The sequence below is a fragment of the Sturnira hondurensis genome, unplaced genomic scaffold (genome assembly GCF_014824575.4).
Source record: "Sturnira hondurensis isolate 20B ecotype Veracruz unplaced genomic scaffold, ASM1482457v3 Scaffold0001872, whole genome shotgun sequence".
In the NCBI taxonomy this organism is placed as follows: Eukaryota; Metazoa; Chordata; class Mammalia; order Chiroptera; family Phyllostomidae; genus Sturnira; species Sturnira hondurensis.
Window position 1 is genome coordinate 5,010,891 of NW_028074503.1, and position 19,744 is coordinate 5,030,634.

At 39.8% G+C, this 19,744-nt stretch overlaps 1 protein-coding gene across 3 annotated transcripts in view; it reads right to left on the reverse strand.

Moving 5' to 3' along the window:
• The window catches only part of ZNF521 (zinc finger protein 521), a 282,095-nt gene that overhangs the window by 242,010 nt on the left and 20,341 nt on the right, over positions 1 to 19,744 (reverse strand). For all 3 annotated transcript variants that reach the window (XM_037032205.1, XM_037032199.1, XM_037032192.1), the window contains one exon: positions 10,343 to 10,522. Coding sequence is in view for 2 of the 3 variants with exons in the window: in XM_037032199.1 (XP_036888094.1) it covers positions 10,343 to 10,522 (180 nt within the window). In the remaining variant the exon portion in view is untranslated. The remainder of the gene's footprint in view (positions 1 to 10,342; positions 10,523 to 19,744) is intronic.

Sequence of the window (19,744 nt, forward strand, 5' to 3'; positions counted from 1 at the left end):
AGGGGAACAGGATTCGGGGTTTGTGGAATAATCACCTCTAATCGATCAATTTCCCCCAAAGGTAAAGCTGAAAGAAAGGAGGAGTAGAGAGTTCCAGTCCAATTCCTTGAAGTTTAAAGGAACTAAGCCCTGAGGCACAGTGTAGAATGACTCCTGCTTCCCCTTCCCAAGGTCTATTAAGAGGTCACAGATCTCCATGACATTGCTGCTATTCCCCAAAGACAAGGTCCCCAGCCAGAGATTTAGCATGAGAAGAAAGGATAGGAAAATGTCTACTTTTAATAGCTTCTCCAGCAATTCACTACCCTATAAAGGAAGTGGATATCTACCAATCACAACTATCCTAAGTAATGTAAATATATATATATATTGCATATATATATATATATATATATATGTAGGTATGTATATGTGTGTGTATATATGTACAAGTGCCATCATGCAAACATGCAAAAATTCAACATCTTACACTTTAACGGGCTGACTTCCATGTCTAAGAACAGAACAGGCTACATGCAGCAGAGCCCTTGTGTGAACACAACTGTGTCCACAGAGCTAAACATGGCCCTGCTTACAAGGCAGACTGAACGGCTGCGATGGGCCTAGGAAATGTTTGGTCCCCTTTCGTTCATCTTCCCCACAAAAGAGGCCCCAATGTTTCCACATCCCAAACACAGCCCTTCATTTATAATGTTCACACTTCTCCGCAGGGACCCACTGACAGCGTTAATTACCATCAGTGACCATCAAGGACATGGCGGAAATGCTTGAAGATATTCTCCCATGGTTTGTCTTCTCGCCATTTTATTTACAATTTTTGGCAAATCCTAAAACCACAGAATTAGATGATTATATATTCAATGTTAATTATACGAGTAAGGCAAAACCATTTGGCTGAAACAACCGGGGTTACATAAGACATCTAAAAGTAGCACTTTGATGCCCAAGTAATGCCCATTTTCATTTTGAATTCTATTCATTTCGAAATGCTAATTTCAAAAACCTCAAGTTAATCAAGAAGCAAGTAACTTGTGAATATAGTTTTTATATATCATATACATATGTACTATATGTATACGCACACATACACAGGATAGTCGCTTGCTTAGGTTTTACTTATAAAAAATAAAGTGAATATACCCATTTATTTTTATTTCTAGGAAGTCTCATTCTTCAGGAATTTCCCATTCATTATTAGTAGCTTTCTAGTGATTCACAAGTTTTTAAAGTAGGTTGAGAGTGAAAACACCTAGTCTTGAAGTGTGCATCAAAAAACACAGAAAAATATTTCTTAAATTACCCCTTCGCCAACCCAACTATTTCATGTTGGTAAATTAACATACATAATAACCCATCGTTCATAGTGGAAAAACATAACTAACTCATAGGTACAATCCTTTTGTACCTTTTTGGGCATTACGATGCCCAAAAGCATTCAAAGAGCATCAAGGAAATAATGAACCTAAACATGATTCTTTTATATCCACATTTTGGCAAAAAATTTTACAAACATATCAAGAAGAGAATGATAGATTATGCACCAATATCAAAAATTCTGCTGTAGCAAAACCAATGTGGAAATCACAAAGCTTTTAAAGCAGGTAATAGTTACACTGACCCTTTCTCCAAAACCAGCAAAAGGAGCTCACTCTGCCAACAGCCCAGAGGATGGAACCAACTATGGAGGACGGCTTTTCCTCTGATAAATGCATAGAAGAACTTAAGGTCCTGCTAGACTAAGGAAATGACACACACCTCCTCACCACTTTCTCTAAAGTTGAAGGGAGCAGAGACTCACTGAGTTGTTTCGCACATGACGAAGTTCCTGGCAGCCAAGAACAGTGGTCTCTGAAATATGAGATACTTATCCTAGGGTAGAGAAGATACTGTGATATTTAGCAAGCCATCAGAACAGACTCCATCCACAAAGTCACCCAGAAACAAATCAGGCCTCACTGAAAGAGAGAAAATGAATAGGACTCCCACTGGCCTGGGCACCCTAGGCCTTCCAGTCTCTTTCCCCATCTCAAAACAGTGCCGTCTACCATGACCAATGAACAGATGTACGGAGCATCTCATTTAATGCTAACTAAACCAATGCATGCAAAATCCCCAAATTTTGACAAGTGATTTACAAAGTTTTCTGGAAGAAAACTGCCAGATATTGACAATCAAAAACAAGTAAACAGCAAGGAAATACTACACCTTGCCCTCTCACACTCCTGGATACTGTCATTCACTGTAATAAAGAAGGAGTAAGAAAGAAATAATTTAAGCAGATTTCACAAAAAACTGGCAAAACAAAATTGAGATTACCAGAAAACTATTTGAAATATAGGCTTATGCCCATCATTGATAATGATGCATGCACCTTATCAAGAAGTTTAATTATGTATGTTCTCTCTTTGGTGGTTTTTGAGATAGCTTTTTCTTTAGCACTCACAGCCATTAAAATAAATTGTCAAAATAAATGGATCTAGACCAGGACTTCAAAACAACATGAAGTTATTATTTTTTTACCCTAACCAGGGGACATCATTTTTCATTGCTTTTTAGATATGGGCAGGGGAAGGGAGGGAGAGGGAGGGGAGAGAGAGGGGGAGAGAGAGAGAGAGAGAGGCATCACTGTGAAAAAGAATATTAATTAGTTGCCTTCTCATACATGCCCTAACCAGGGATCAAACCCACAGTCAGGGAAGCAAACCCACAATCTTTTGGTTCATGGGACAATGCTCCAGACAAATGAGCCATACTAGCCAGGGCCACAAATTTATTTTTAAAACCTGTTTGTTTAATCTTTATTTCATTTTCAATTCTTTTTATTGTTACTGTTATAGCATACACATATCTTTGTAGTGTATGGATGAACATAACTTACACATGCTAACATATTATGAAGATGTAGACTAAATTTTTTCAAAGATTTTGTTTATTTTTAGAGAAGGGTAGGGAGGGAGAAAGAGAGGGAGAGAAACATCAATGTGTGGTTGCCTCTCAAGTGCCCCCTACTGGGGACCTGACCTGCAACCCAGTCACGTGCCCTGACTGGGAATCCAATCAGTGACCCTTTGGTTCACAAGCCGGTGCCTGACCCACTCAGCCAAGCCACACCAACCAGGGCTATGCTACATTTTTTAATCAAAGTTTGAAAATCACTGATCTAAAAAATACGAACTATGTGGAGAAAGGGGATGGAAATGATGGAGGCCCTCAAACGGCACTGGGGCTGAGAGGATGAAGTAAGCTAAAAACTGAGAAAATATTTTAAGTAGGAAACCAGAAATCAATCAAAATTGAGGAAAACAGAAAATAAAATATATAGTACCTTAAGTCTAATTAATATTGAGATAAATAATTAATATGCAAAGGTTAAAAACAAAATATAAATAATGAATTAACATAGAAACTAATAGAGAAAGATGCAAACAAGTTATAATGTCTTACCCCTAATATAAACTAAAAAGTTAAAATACCATGTATTTCATGTAATTTATTTTAAATAATGACTTGTAATGGAAAAAATATAAAGAGTTTCAATATGCTCCTATGAAAATGATGCTTCATTCCATAAAACACTCAATTGCCTTATGCCCACTGCCAACAGAACTAGCTTTTATGGTACTTGATTTTCCAGTAGAATAAACCAGTTTTTAATTTGGAAAGAAAAAGATGTCTTTCACTTTAAAAATTCTTCGGCCAAAAATAATCCAGATGTCTAGAAGTCTTCAGTTCACAAAGTCTGTGTGAAGATTCCAGGAAGTCTCGTTAAGTTTTCAAATCAAATTAAGTGAACATATACTATTTCGTACTAATGTACAGCACCTACTAATTCATTTGGTTCATTTTCCTCAAAAATAAGAATCTGTACACAGTAGCAGTATTTGTAAAAGAATCACAAATACAGCCAGGGCTTTTTAAATCCGGTCTACAAACGCGTTCCCCCCAAAGTGCAACATTCTTGCTGTCACACGTATCTCTACCTACTCACCTTGTCAAGAGCACGATGGTCCAGAGGATTTAGAATGAACACAACACCGTTCAGTCTTTTCTGCATTCACACCCAGGCAGACCACATTAATGATGTGAGAGAACACTTAACAGACAACTCAAGTTTGCAAATTAGCAGGAGAGAAGAGAAAAATGACTCTGAACAACAAGCATACAGTATTACCAAATGCGCTTTACAAATGTACCCTGTGACGTGTAGCTTAGTTTTGATGATCTACAACGCTAGTTCTAACTCGGTTTTCTAAGCAAAACAAAGTCTCCGAAACCTCAGCCTTCCCCCTAGCACCCTGCTATTAAATCTCTGTTGAGAAGTGTGATGAGACCCCTCTGGCTTCCAGCCCTCCCCATCCTCTGAGGGAACTGGCAAAAAATGACAGGGATTGTGGATTAGTAAAATGAGAGGTTCTCTGTGTTTTTCCTTCTTTAAATGTGTATTTTGATCAGTCTTCTGCATCAGAGTCCCAACGGCGTTAGAGTGTTGATTCCCTCTCTTCCCAGACTCCAGGAAAGAGAGCACGGCTGGGGCAAAACAGGTGGCTTCCCTCCACTGCTACAGTTGAAGAGTGGGATTTAGCTGTTTTCCTCTTACCTTTCCCCTTAACTCCTTCAAGCAGAGATGGACATAATTTACTAACACAGGCTGTATTGTAAACTACAGCAAAATTGTGCCACGAGACAAAGAAAGCTTATGTTCGTGAGTGCCACCTTGTCCCTTACTATCCTCAGGGGCTGTTTTGCTCTTTCTTAGATCAAGGTGCTTGTCCAGAATAGAGCCCACATTCCAGAACAGCCATCAGCATGGGCTCGAATTGTGTGTGCAAACTTTTAGATCTCTGGGTTTCCTGCTGAATCTACTCTCTGTGAGTTCCATCCAGGTTACTGACATCTGCTCACGGATTGACTTGGGGCAACTCAACCCACAAGATGAGTTTCACATCTGGGTCTAAAATGATCATCTTGCTCCATGTTTTAACTTTATTTCCTAAAGCCTGATCTAGTCTGGCCTCACTTGGCAAAATTATACCAGGATTTTTCACGACCTTGACATAGAGTGAATCGGTTCCCATCTAGGCAGACTGTCTAGGAATGTGCGTCTCCCCTGGGGATAAAAGTACCAATGAAACCCTCTCCTGAAGGATGGGAGCAACCTCAAAGCAGGGTTTCTAGCGGTTCTCTGACAATGGAACTACCCTGAGCAACTCCTATGTGCATCAGACCCTGGAATCCTCAGCTTTCTGCTCTTTTGCAAACAACGAGTTTTAAGATTTCTTTCCTAATTCTACTTGTTAGTTAATCCTACAGTACACTATTCAGAATTCCCTCTTTCTTCCTGTAAACTGTTCACCCAAAAGTCTTCAGGCTAAGGTCAAGCTGGGTAGGACCAAACAAGTAACAATTTCAAGATTAATAGAAGGGAAAGAGAAGCCATGAAGAGCAAAGGAAATTTTGAAAGAGCAGCAAGAGGCTATAAAACAAGAAGAAATCAAAAGGAGAAATATGGACAAAAAGAATTTAAAAGAGTCTTGGAGAAATAACAGAAATAAGGAAAATTAACAAAGATACAAATATGGCTAGATCAAGTTAAAAGACAAAAAATTAAAAAAAGAGTTATAAAAGAAAGAGTAAAACTAAGAGCAAAAAAAACACTAGGAATGTCATCCTTTGCTAAACTAGCACTTCATCTAAGAGAAGAAGGAAGAGAAAAGAAGGAGGAGCAGGGGAAGGGGTGGGGGGGAAGGGGTGGGGGGGAAGGGTGAGGAGAACAGGGACAAGAACAAGAAAAGAAGGAAGAAAAACAAGAAGAAAAGCCACCAAGAGTAGAGTGAGCTCAAGCAGCAGGAATCAAAACTTGTAAGAGCTGGACCTCCTAACTTACATTAAAAGGCTGTAACCAAGGAAGAAGGTCAAAGTATCACGTTACCTTTTTAATTAAAATGCTCCCAGCATCTTTAATCTTTTCCAGATTAACCCTTAGCTAATTCAAGCTTCAACTTTAATACCTTCAACAAATGTGAATGATTCCTGCTTTTGTTTCTCCCCCTTTTTGCTCTCTCCCTGATCCTCCACTTGTGCTTTTTTTCATCCACCTACCACCCTCTGCAGGAAAGCAGCCTGACCAACAATAAACAGGACCAAGGCCCATGAGGTTTCCCTTTCCTGAAATGTCGTTCATCACACATAAGCCTCTGTGCCCGTCTCTGATGCAAAAGTGATATGTGAGCACAAACTAGATGCTCTGCTTTCAGAAAGCTTAACATCAAAGTAAACCAAGTATTTTATTAGAGTTTGGTCTTTTAATTTCTAAAGAAACACAATATTTAACCCATAAATATTATCTTCTGTATACCATGTGCTGAAAATCCAGCATTTTCTGCACTGGTATTAAAGCTGCTGAGTATATAAAGAAATAGATACTGTATAATATATACAGTTATAAAGGAATAATGTTTTTTGCTTCTGTTCTATTTCATAGAACTGAACATAAGAATAACCATATGGCAGAAATTCAGTAATTAAGTAAACATAAAGTAGAATTTGAGGTTTGTTTTTTTTAACTATTTCTATCTGAAAGTTAACCTTTCACATGAGAGATAAGGCAGTCTTACCTTCGGTAAGACCTCGTGCGACCAGAGCACATACTGGCCACGTCAGCCAAGTTCCCACATCTTTACCCCAGTGTTAGCGTCAATTCTACAGCAATAAAGCTTCCTTTAAAGCATGAGCTATCCCACTGAAAACAGAATTGTACTAATTGCCTGTACTTGGTGGGATTTTTCCAAAAATTAGGCATTGTGAGAAAAAGGTGAATTAAATGAAGTCAATTAAATATATATGAGTTAGAAAATGCAAATAAATCCACACAGACTATCTCTACACAGCCAACAAAATGCTAAAATTAAAAAGACTGACAGCACAAATGTCAGCAAGGATGCACAGCTAGAACACTCAGACATTGCTAGTAGGCGTGTAACAGGTTCAGAAGTTTTCATACAGTTGGGACTTACATTTAAAATACACGTACATACCCCACCCTACACACATAACCTAACATTTTTATCCCCACGTACTACCTCAAGGGAAATAAAACATATGTCCACAAAACGATATATACAGGAAAAAGTTCTCAATTTTATTCATAATAACCAAAAACTAAAAACAACCAAAATATCTAACAGAAGGATCAACAATAAATTATGATATATTCATACTATAGAATGAATACTAGTCAGCAATAAAAAACACCTACACAGACATGAATGAACCTTACAGACACGCTGAACAGAAGACAGGGCATCCATGTGGTTGCACTTACGAGAAATTCTGTAACATGCAAAACTAATCTACGGTTTCAAACGTTAGAAGCCAGTTGCTTCCGTTGGAGCATTATTAACTGGAAATGGATATGAGAGAAATCTCTAGGTTGCAAGAAATTATCTAAAGAGGAGTATGTATGGGTAACACAGATGTATGTATTTTGTCAAAATTCAACACATTGTACATTGACGATTTTTTAAATTTCAATGTATGTAAACATTACATTAAAATTACACCATTAATCATTATAAACAAGTATTAAACTCTACTTTGTCGATCTGCTTATCATGATGATATGAGTAAGCCATTCTGAAGTCACTTAATGTGTATTCTAGACTCGAGAAAATGAGTAAACATATTAAGGATGACAGGAGCTAAGTTTCTCACTGCTAGAGAAGGGAGTAACAAATACGAGAAGAAGTAAGATCAGGGCATTACCTGAGTGTCAAATTAAATCAGAAGTATCAACAAGAACACAAATATTACAGACACATATATTTATGTGTATATATTTGTATACATGTATAATTGATAAACATACACATTTCTTCATTCTGTCTGCTGAGAGGGCCTGTAACCAACACACTTAGAGCAACGAGCACACCCAGGACCTCTGTCCCCTTAAGGGAACTAAGGCTCCTTGGGGACAAGGGTGATGGCAGGACTGGGACAAGAACAGAAACTGAGTAAGTCCCCAAATAGTGATGGAGATACAGGAAAACAAGACAGAATCCAGCTGGAAGGGACTCCTACAGCCCGAATCTAGGGCCAGTTGGACATCAAAGTAACGACAGCAAAGAATTATGACCCGATGAATTAAATAAAAATTCAAAAGCCTTTGGTGATATGAATAAATAAATGAAGAAATAAAAAAGATATTGTAACAAGAGTCCAGCTAATAAATACAAAAATCGTGGAGTAAAAATGAATGTTTTACAAGGATGATAGTTACAGGGTGTCAGAGTACTTCTTATTTTCAAAGGGAAAATAGTAACTGTACAGTAGAGAATGTTGGTGGATACCACCTTAAACAAGTATTCAGTGTTAACCTCACCAGCTTGGACAAATCAGCATCACATAGTTCCTGATTAGGTGCACCACGGAGGGCACAGCGTCCCTTTGGCGGTAGTCCTGCCATGGAAGTACGTAGCCAGAACGTAATCTTAGAAAAACGTCAGACAAACCCAAATACAGACGGGCACCCTCTGAAGAGCTGGCAGGTGCTCATCAAGAAAGACGAAGGCCGAGAGGTCATTCCAGGTGAAGGGAAAGAGAAAAGACTTGACAATTAAACACTATGCATGGTCCTTGTCCTAGAGAGAAAAAAATATAGCACTAAATATTTCCCTTCATTCCAGGTGAAGGGAAAGAGAAAAGACTTGACAATTAAACACTATGCATGATCCTTGTCCTAGAGAGAAAAAAATACAGCACTAAGGGACATCACTGTGGTAAGTGCTGAAATTTCGACATTGATCGTGGAGTAGGTGACAGTGTTCCATGATCAGTGTCTTCCATCCTGATTTCGGTGAGTGTGCTGTGGTCATGTAAGAGAATGTATTTGTTCTTAGGAAATACACAGGGTATATTTAGAAGGATGTAATCGCTCCAACCTTCTCTCAAATGATTAAAAAATCGATGAGAAAGAGAGACAGTGAGTGATAAAGGAAATGGGGTAAAATGTAAACAACTGGGAATCGGGTAAATGGAAGTATGGGAATCACATGTCTTGTGTTTGAAATCTTTTCATAAATTTGGAGTTGTATCAAAATGAGTTACCAAAAACCACAAAAAACATGTGCATAACCAATATTTATTATATAAGCTTCATCAATTCTCATACTTGAGAATAATAATAATAATGGATTTTCTGAAAGGAAGAAGATTCTTTGGCCTAATAAACTCACTTGCGGTGACCCCTTCTTGAGGGACTACTTTGCACTTTAATAAAGAAGCCTATGTAACTGGACCTAATCCAACATCTCCACACTCAGTGGTGTCAGAAAATCTGATTAAAATGAAACATCTATTAAAGTCTTACAATATCAATATTCTGTGGAAAACAGTTGAACAAACTTGTCTGTATTTCCTACACATGGTTAATTGAAGAAAAAGTTGTGCGAGAAAAAGGAGAGAAAAAGAGAGAGAGATCTACAAACCCACACACACATACACACACAGGAACAAGGTCAGCCTCAAACAGTAAGAGGAAAATGACACGAATCTAAAAACCAGTATGTAAATATCCCACCTAGTCCCATACAGCACATATGTGTAGGATATATTTTTAAAGAGAGTAGAAACTTCAAAAAGTGAGCTTTAGTTTCTCCAACCATTAAAATGAACACGCCATGCTTCATGCCATTTTCAATCTGATCCTTCCCATGAACTGCAGAACAGAACAGCTTCTGTGCCATCTTGAATACCTACTGTGGGCCAAAGGCGCAGAGTGTACAGTGATAAGTAAGACACCGTTCCTGCCATCCATGAACTTTCGGACTAAGGAGGGAGATGGAAAAGTGAACACACTCGGTGCAAGCTATGATATTCAGGAAGGAGCATCTGACTATGGGAACAGAAAAAGGCACCGAACTCAGGCAGAGAAGGATCAGAGAAAGATCCCTTGAGGAGATGACATATAAACTAAAATAAACCAATGCATGCTAAATTTCTTTCAAAAAACATTCAGAAGGTGATTTTAAATTTTATGTTAGTCACCCAGTGTTAGCAAATAGATGGCATCACTGTAATCTTTTGAACATTAACTAAAATATACCCATTGTAGCATACAATTAAAATGGAGGTACAATGCACAATCAAAACACTGGGACTGTGACTCTGCTATAAACCTGGGTTTGCTACAAACCACCACCTTAGAATTCTCTCTAAAGCACTTCAAGACTTACCTAGGTATTCAAGTGCAGGGGTAAAATAATTGGAAGAGGGGGAAAAAAGAACAAACTGAAAAAATCAGAAACAGAACAGCATGAGAAGACAAGAAGGGATAAGCACTGTTTACCTGTCAGCTGACACTGACTGATCTTGTGCTCGGTGATGTCGCTCAGCGACTCGAACACCTGCAGGCAGCTGTCGCAGCTGTGCACGGCCTCGTCCTCCAAGTCCTCTCCATCTTCCGGCCTCTTCTTGCAGTCTAACGCCTCCCCATCTTCGGCCTTGTCTTCGAGTTTACAGTTGGGGTCTGAAAAAAGATCAAGACTGTAAGTACAGGGTTTAAAGACAGGTTCTTTTAAAGTAACATTTCATCTTCCTGCTACCCAAAACAAAAACACCATTTTCCTCCAAGCTGCCATGGGAGGGCCTTATGGCAGATTTTATTACAGAAGAATCAAAAGTGAGTCTTCCCTAAAATTTTTAGTTGGTGATGACTGGAAGGTTTACTTTTTTCCTCCACCATGCAGCCCTTTCCCCATCTTCTCTTTCAAATAATTTACGGCCCTTGGCCTTTTAGGGGGTTTTGCTTAAACAAAAAAGATAAATCACTTTTAAAATTACACAGTCTCCAATGGAAAGAGAAAAAACACTGTGCTTAAGAATGAATTCCTTTTCTGCTAAATATACTCTTTCACGGGAAATTACCAGAATTAACCAAAAGTCTAGAATAAGCTAAGCTAATTATCATACGCACAAAATTGACCGTTACTTATAAACTGGTCAAAACACACAGTTACCCCATTATTTGCTAGACAGCGATCGCAAAATAAGTTCCACCACACAGCAAAACATTCTTACAGACACAAATTCAAGTGTAAGTATGTGGGCATGTCTCGTGTTTAAAATCGGCAAAAAATGAAACAAAATATCCAAAGAATGGTAAATTATACTCAAGTCATCAACAGCTTGAGTTGGCATTATCAACGTCAAAAGCTAAATAACAGGAGAATGAACAACGGGTCCATTCTCCTTTTAAACATGCTATACACACGGCGATGGGGAATGAAGCGAGTGGAACACAAGAAATGTTCTCACTTAAAGCTCCATAAATACTTTCAGTATTTTTCAATGCTTCATGCTGTCCTTGAACTTATTTTAAAGAAATACTCCCACACATCGAGGTGCCACCGATCCTCTGTGCGGGAAGGCACAGGCCGGGGAGGGAGGGAGAGAGAATACGCCTCTTTGGGGTAATTAGGATAATATAAACTCTGACTTAATTTATAAGACATTAATTTCTAATAGCAAAAAGTCCTCCACAGTCAGAAATAAATTATGTCTCAAAATAGAGTAGTTATTGAAATAGTTACAAAGGAGTCGTGTCAAAATACCTTAGGAACCTGCAATGCATTATCTGTAGTCAAAGTTTTTTAATATGGGAGGGTAAATATTTGAAATGCTACAATCAAGAATTCACAGAGAGAAAACTTGTCCAGGTTTCTGAGAAAAGTCAGCAAGTGTCTGAAAGTGCTTTCTGCTATCTTACATTCACACCTTTCTACAAACCTTACTTCTACGAGTAAGCATGCTCCCTCCTGCTGGCAGCTGTTCCAAGGCCTTTCTTCACGTCTGCAATAAACTGAACTATATCACCACTCTGCAAACGATTCATGTATGCCAAAATCAACTTAAAGTCAACATATATAATAATTTCTTGGGTTTAGGGAAAAAAAGCAGAATTCCCATCTCAAAGAGCAAGTAGTATCTGTCTGATTTGTTTGTTTGTTTGTTTGTTTGTAAGAACATACTGTTGAAGTAAACTGGTAATTTGGGTTGATGTGCCATCTGGAAAATTATTATCTCAACACTTTATTATTATTATTATTATTATCCACAGCGCCCATTTGGACACACTGGGGTGTTGGCTGTCCATTCCTGGGAGAGTCATCAGAGGATCTTTTTTCGTTTGTCTTGTACTTGGCCCAGCACAGCATCGTGTCCAGGTGAGTGCTTAGTAAATACCATCTAATGATGATGAGAAGTTAAAGAAGAGGGGGCGGGAGGACATAAGAAAGTCCTTTGCTGGTGTTTTTTCTGTAAACAGGAAACCTCCAAGCCAAAGCCCAGGTACCTCCCAATCCAAAAGCACCTTACACGCCTACATTTTCCCAAACTGGCCCTCTGTGATACAGGACATCTGACTTGGCCAGCTTCAAATGTTCCGTCTACAACCACAAAGGCGACACACAGGTCATGGTTCAGAGATCTCCAAGAAAGCAAAACCAAGTGGTGAAACCCTGCCAAATCAGAGAGCAATTCAGGAAAATAAGGAACGGTCCCAACCACAGCGACTTGGCCCCCACAGCATTAAACACTCGTGGGGAGGCCGCATGCACACACCGAATGCTCTCAGTTGTTCAGCGTGGGTTTCCAGTTTCTCATAAAAATGACAGCACTCAGGGAAGCGTGGGTGCCAGGTCTGCATTTTAATACCATTATTTAAATGCTACACATCACGTTTGCAGGCCTGTTTGTTTTTAAATAAGGAAACACTCTGAATACTTCAAGTAGTATGCGGAGAAAAAAATGATAAAAACTTGCCTTCCTTATTATTCAAGAATATGGATACTTTACACGAATCTAATATCAAAAATATTGAATAAATAGGAATGCACACATGATGCTTTAGCTCGTAAATGTGAAAGTACGACTCTCGTCCATGCTTCTGACACTGGGGCTAGTTATTAAAATGAGGACCATTTTAACACTAATAAAAAATGTTTTGGTTTCCACTTCTGCATTTACAGATAGAACTCTTTGGGGACCGAAGTCGGTCAAGCTTATTCACTCGTGCTGCAACTTTAGGATGCAGCCAACTGGCGAATTTGTTTTTAGGTCACCACTTAAGAGGGACCCTCTGGGGGGTGGGTGCGATTGGAGCCCGAGATGCCTTGGCATAATGAGTGCTGGAATCTCAGTCTCTCTTCCCGTAAGCGGATTTTTTTTCCGGTCTCCACTTCCATGAAAAATCCTTTCTCTCCCATTCAAAAGATGTGTTTATTTGTGTTATGGGTCTCCGTTCCTGATGTCAGTTGCTGTAGGAAGATTCTAGAAAGCTTACATTGTCCACCATTGCTTTCCCACAGGTGGCTACACTTCAATAATTGCACATGGCCTTAGTTATGTAGTTTTTATAAAGTCCTCTGAGATCCAATCATAAAAAATAATTGTATTACCCTGCTAGCCATTCAAACCTCTGACTTCAACCTAAGGGGTTATAAATACAAGGCCCACGCCTGTAAGTACTGCTCCGCCCCCAACACCATGGTGAGGAGAACAACTGTTCTTCCAACTCCCCCGCTGGGCTACAAACCTACCCAGAGGACAGTACTTTTAAACATCCACATTCCACCTGCACAGGGACTACACACCCCACCGGAGCTATAGGCACTTTTCTCCGTCCTTGGCCTTCAAGGATGCTCCCAACCCGTTACAGCCGCCGCACAGACCTCACCTGCACACCAGCTTTCCCCTGATCCCTTCAAAAAGGTGCTACACAACATTGGATTTGTAGTGTCCTGACCTGGATAAAAGGCTTAATTCTGGAACAAAGACACAATTATTATTACAAAAATGAAGGGCAGCTTTCTGTTTCCAATTTTGTTAACAGGACTTATAAATGGAAATTTAAAAGAAGTCTGACTTTCCCCCTATTGTGTTCACTGGCAGGTGGTTCTTCTCATCCTCCTCTTCGCAAGCGTTGTTATTGCTATAACTTGGTTTAATAAAATTACAACTTTGGGGAAAATGAAAAATTGCACTGGCCTGAAAGTGTTGGAGGCCATAAACCCAGGACTTCAATTAATTTCAAGTGTGGGATCAGTTTAAGGCCAACCAGCAGAAATTCTATTCTGTCCATGTAAAAATGAGGTTTCACCACATTTACTTTTTATAACCTATATAAAAGTCAAGTAAAAGTAATGAATATCTAAAAGCCATCTCAGTGGACTGGCAAGGACTATCTGTATTCTTGAAGCTCATCTTACATATTTCTCCTTGTGCAACAAGAATCCCATTCCTGATCAAAGCGAAAATGTCAAACCATTGAGAAAACAGCCCAGTTTCCAATCCATTTCACTGCCTACAAATGGACCTCCTTCCAAGCCACTTTTGCATGGAAAAGCACTGGCAATAGAAAGAAAAACCAAGAGATCATGTGGTTATAATTATTACCAGGCAAGGAATATTTCTGCAGCTCAGTGGTAAAGTAAAACTCTGTCGCTCTCTGCTCCCAATAGTGTCCATCGCAAAACAACTGCCTCATTAAATCTCTGCAGTAAGATTAATATGCCGTAGCTGCACTACATTTATAACTTGGTACTTTATAAAAAGCGCATTTAATGGTAAGAGCCAGAGCCTAGATACGAAGTATTACTATAAAAACTTCTGGCAGCCAGTACACAGTGCAGGCCCTCTGTCCTTCTTGCAGGAGATATAAACGAGGCTTTTCCTGGTTCATTGCAAGCCTGAAGCTCTACCTTAAAACCCAGAGTCAGTTTTAATGAGAGGAGCAGAAACACAAAATCCTGAGGATGATATGCATATGAATGCAAGAAGATACTTAACAAATAAGATTGGCAAGAGATGAATGAACCCAAAATACTCCTCTTATATACACACGTGCAGACATACACACACACACACAAAACTCGGCCGTTTCCTAACAGTTCGTTCTCTGGGAATTGCCAGGTTTTCATCAGATTAAACAACCATGACATGAATTACTCAATGTAAAACTCGTCTCCACACTGCTAGTTAAGTGCAAGAAAGTACCAACTAAAAAATGCCTACGGCCTCAAAAAAAAAAAGCAAAAACAAACAAATCCTGCCTTCTTTGTAATGACTGTGACCTCCTGGATCTTAATACCTACAACTACAGATAATAAACATTCAAGGAAAAGTGGGCCCAACATTACATAACTAGTACATGAGTACAAATATAATGTTTCTGTTACTTTCAAAAGCTGCGGAAGCTCTTTCTTTCAAGGATAGCTTCTGAAAATTAATTTTAAAAACACGTGGTAAAATCCAATGTCTTATTTTCAGGAACTCTGTGATGAATAAGTAAGTGAAAATTTAAACAACTATGTTCTCAGCTCAAATCCCTCCAAATCACTATAAATGATGCACTTCAGGTTAATGGCATCTTGTATCAAATAATTATCCACTGTCTAACGTTGTCTGTGAAGTTCACATGTGTATAGACACTGGCCTTCTGGGGTCGGCTGACGTACTTAGAAGTCCTGTGCCTAAAAAGAACACCAGATTCTACCTGCTGGGAGCAAACCGGGTCTAAAAGCACCCCTTCCCTAGGACTGTATTCGAATCACTTTCACAGGTTTATCTTCACACTTCTTAAGAACATGGGAAGAGTAACCTTCAGGCTACGAAGAGTTAACAAGGAGTACACAGCCTTCCTAGTTCACAAAAACCAAAGGGCGGGATCATTATGTGGTGCTTTCTGGGCTCTAGATGTGCATCCTAACTTGAGATCCCCTCCGATGAAAACAGGTTTAGGGGAAATGAATCGCACACTGTTATAAAACGGCAAGCGGGCTCTGATGAAAGAAGGCAGCACTACCAGCCTGTGTGGCCGTCTGGCCCACACCTCTTGCTGGTCCGCCACCTCATTTTGTTCTACTGTCAGGAAAAGGTAAACAAACAAACAAACAAAACAAAGGCAAAAGCAATGGGTGGGGTGGCTAAGGTTGAGCATCCCAAATGTGGTCAGGACAGCGAGAACAATCCCAGGCAGGGACCTGGCTGGGCCCAACAGGTCGAAGGAGCTCATGCAGGAATGAATGAAAATGTGCTCTTTTTCCTTTTCCTGAAGTGTTTATTTTCTATCCACTCTATTCTCTGAAAGTCATTAAATTGTTTCACAGGGGAAAAAAAGCCCTTTTCATGTACTTGTCCTTTCCTTTATCTGTAAAATCTTCTCAGACAGAAAGAATTATCTCTGTATTAAGCACATCGTTGAAGTTTGGAATGTCTGTGGGTTTTGCCCGTTTGTTCTACAGGTCTATAATGGTCTTTGAAGACCAAAGAGAACTATCACAGATGCACCATTATTAAGGAGATCGTGCCAAATGCAAATTCATTACCACTCTTCTATCTACAATGAAATTCCTTGTAGGAGGATGCTGAGTGGAAGGAAAGAAATTAGCCTTGGGAGACGTTAAACACACACACGCTTTGGAACCAAATAAAAAGTTTCTGCTCTTCCAATCAGAACCCAAATTTCTTCTTCTACTTAGCCCTTCTTTATCTTTAACATGAAATTTAGAAGAAAGCAAGTTCGTACACCAACTCTCACATAAAGCAGTATTTATAAACATATTCCTGCCTTCAAGTCATTTAGCCTTCAAGCTGAATTGCGATGGCCGCTGGGTGAACTAACACTCCCTAGCGCACAGCGCGCCGGGCGCAGGCTGAGGCCTTTCAGATGAAGAGTTCAAGACCAGCAACGGTCAACTTTTTCCATCTTGTGGCACACGTAAACTAATCACTAAAATTCTGCGACACACTGAAAAGTGTATCATTTGCCAATATGACCAGAAAATAGGTATAACTTTGATTTATAAAAAAATAATAATAGTAATCACCTACCCCTTTTTTGATCCAAAGTGACTTTTTAGAAAATCATGTGGTTATATATGTATATAAGGATTTTTGGAACCAGGAATTAACCAATCAGATGCAACCTTATTATGCCCCATGGCCAAGGATGAAATTCTATTGTGTGACCTGTGTATTTATGGTGGAAGACAGGGCACCGAAACCAAACTGCAGTGACAGCCACTGTCATGTTTCCACTTGACAACCTAAAGAAAAACAGATCAGTGCCCTTGACCAAATACAGTCAGGTCCTGCATGTTTTAAAAATTCTTGCAGCATACAACGATAGAAGATTACTGGTCTAAGACTGTGCTGCAGCCAAGATTCTCAACTGGTGGGTCAAAAGTGGGTTCAGGCTGTGGCAAGGTGGCTCACTCTGTTGGCGTATTGTCCCATGCACCAAAGTGTTCTGGGTCTGATTCCCAGCCCGGGCACACGCCTAGGTTGTGGGTTTGATCCCTGGTCAGGGCTCACGGGAGGCAACCATTCAATGTTTCGCACACCTATGTCTCTCTCTCTCTCTTTCTCTTTCTCCCCCTTCCTCTCTCTCTAAAATCAACAAACATATCCTCCCGTGAGGGTTAACAAATAATAGTAAGTGGGTTCAGGTATTAAAGGACACTGACCCTTTCAGCCCTGAAGGTAAAGTAAAGGCTTGGGCGACTGGAAACTGCATCCCTGTTGCCACTCACCAAGTGTGCCATTCAAAACGCACCACTTCCCTGCATCCGTCACCCCAGGAGAAGGACTGGCTCGCACCAGTGCAGGGAAAGAGACAGACGCGTAAAGCCATGACAGCAGAAGACAGGATAAGTACTCAGATGCAGGAACCCACAGAAAAAGGCTATTGAAACCAGATGGGGCGGGGCAGGAAAATTTTATCAAAGAAGGGAAGCGCAGACCAAGTGGTAAAGAGGAACAGCACCGAGGACAAGTAGAAAGTGGTTCTCCAGACAGAGGAAAGGCATACAGGCACAGATAATAAAATGAGTTCTCCTGTGCTACTCAAATGAGGGGCACTGGACAGAATGGGAAAAAGGGAGCAGGGGCAGGGACCAAGCTGGGAAAGTGGCTAGACCACGAGGGAACTACTGTGTTCTGCTCAAATGCTAGCAGCTGAGCTATGAGAAGTCGCTGAAGGAGTTAAAGAACAGTGGCCAATCTTGCTGACACTTTAGAAAGATGCCTCTTTGGTAACTGAGAGGATGGGGTGGCCACAGACCAGACCTGGAAGCAGGGAGACCTTTCTGGAGGCCAGGACGTAATGCAAGAAAGAAGTGACGTCAGTGGCAGCATGAAAGAAATGGGGAGCCACCGCGGAAATGGGGTCTAGAGGAGGTGGGACTACTGTTGGCACGGGAAGGTGAGGGGCTGTCTCACTGGTGGCCAAGGCATCAGGGGTGGCGCAGCCATTCACACAGGTGAACTTAGGAACTGCCTCGGTTTCAAACAGGTATCTTAATCGAGGCTAATGACTTGCTTTCCTCACTATTTTCACACCAGATTTCCTTTTTTACCCATGATCCCAATAAAGCCAAGCTGGAGGAAGACTGGCCAGAGACACACTGTTACAGCAGATCACTTTTTAATTCAGCGGAAGAGATTTCCAAGGGTCCCAATGACACTTCTTGGGACTTAGGAGATTTTTGGTAAGATTCCTTTCATTTTACTCATATTTCAAACACAAACAAAGCCAAGTAAAAATAAATGCAAAATTTGACTAAAAAACACATACTGATTCTACTATCTCTTTATTCTTTTTTTAGAAAAGCATTAACCATAAACTTTTATTAACATGATTCTACATGTAGTTCACAATTCTTCTCACAAGACAAAGTATTAACACTAGACGACTACTTTTAATACTATAAAACACAAACAAATATATTACAACATTTACTTTAAAGAATAGAGCCTCTTTATGGAAGAAAATAGAGGAAGAAACCACCAAGAGCAATGACAAGCAAACAGGACAAATATTACATGGGAAGAGGACGAAAACGGCCACTGAAATGCAACCCGTCTAAGCTAAAAATTAAGAAAAATTATCCCACCGAAGTTCTTCCTAGATAAAGGACTTACAGTGAACCACACAAGTCTCTTTGTTATGTGCTGTTTTGCTCTGTTTTCTTTGGGGAGACTTGTCTGCACCCATCAGTCTGATGGCTGTCGTTGAGACTTTTCTCTCTTCCAGCCACCCTGGGGCCCTCCCGCCCCACACCGCTGGTTCGGTGAGAATGCTGTTGGCACATCTGAACCCTGTCCGGTGCCTGGCTCCATCCAAAATAAACACCGCCAACTGTTGCGTTCCTCTGCTCAGTCTTAAACTGAGCCTCACAGACCCTCTCTTCCATTTTATATAGGAAAAATACTATGAAAAAATATTTTTAACATCCAGATATACAAGTACTAATATCTCTACAGCAAAGTGATTTTAAACTGCAAAAAATCCACTTTGGAGGAACAGAAATTACTTAAAAGCACGTATGTGTAGTCTTTGGCGCATAATGACTGGATAGCTACTGTAGCATTATTCCACCGAGAAAAAAAAATCTAGGGCAAAAACAGCCTTTGTATTCCAAACATCATATTGTGCACTTGCCAATATCTTCACCAACTATTGTTATTTCAGCCATTTCTATAACACCAATCCACTTGTAACAGCATTTCTGAATTGGACACTTAAAGTCAACCATCTTAACAATTACCAAAACACAGCTCTTGGAGAAAGTGTTTTGTTTTCAGCAAGAAACATTCACTTGTTACAATGTAACAGTCCTTTTATATTGGTGTCTACATTTTTAGAAGACAAAATCCAATCTCATTCGCAAAAATCATCCTAATATTGTCA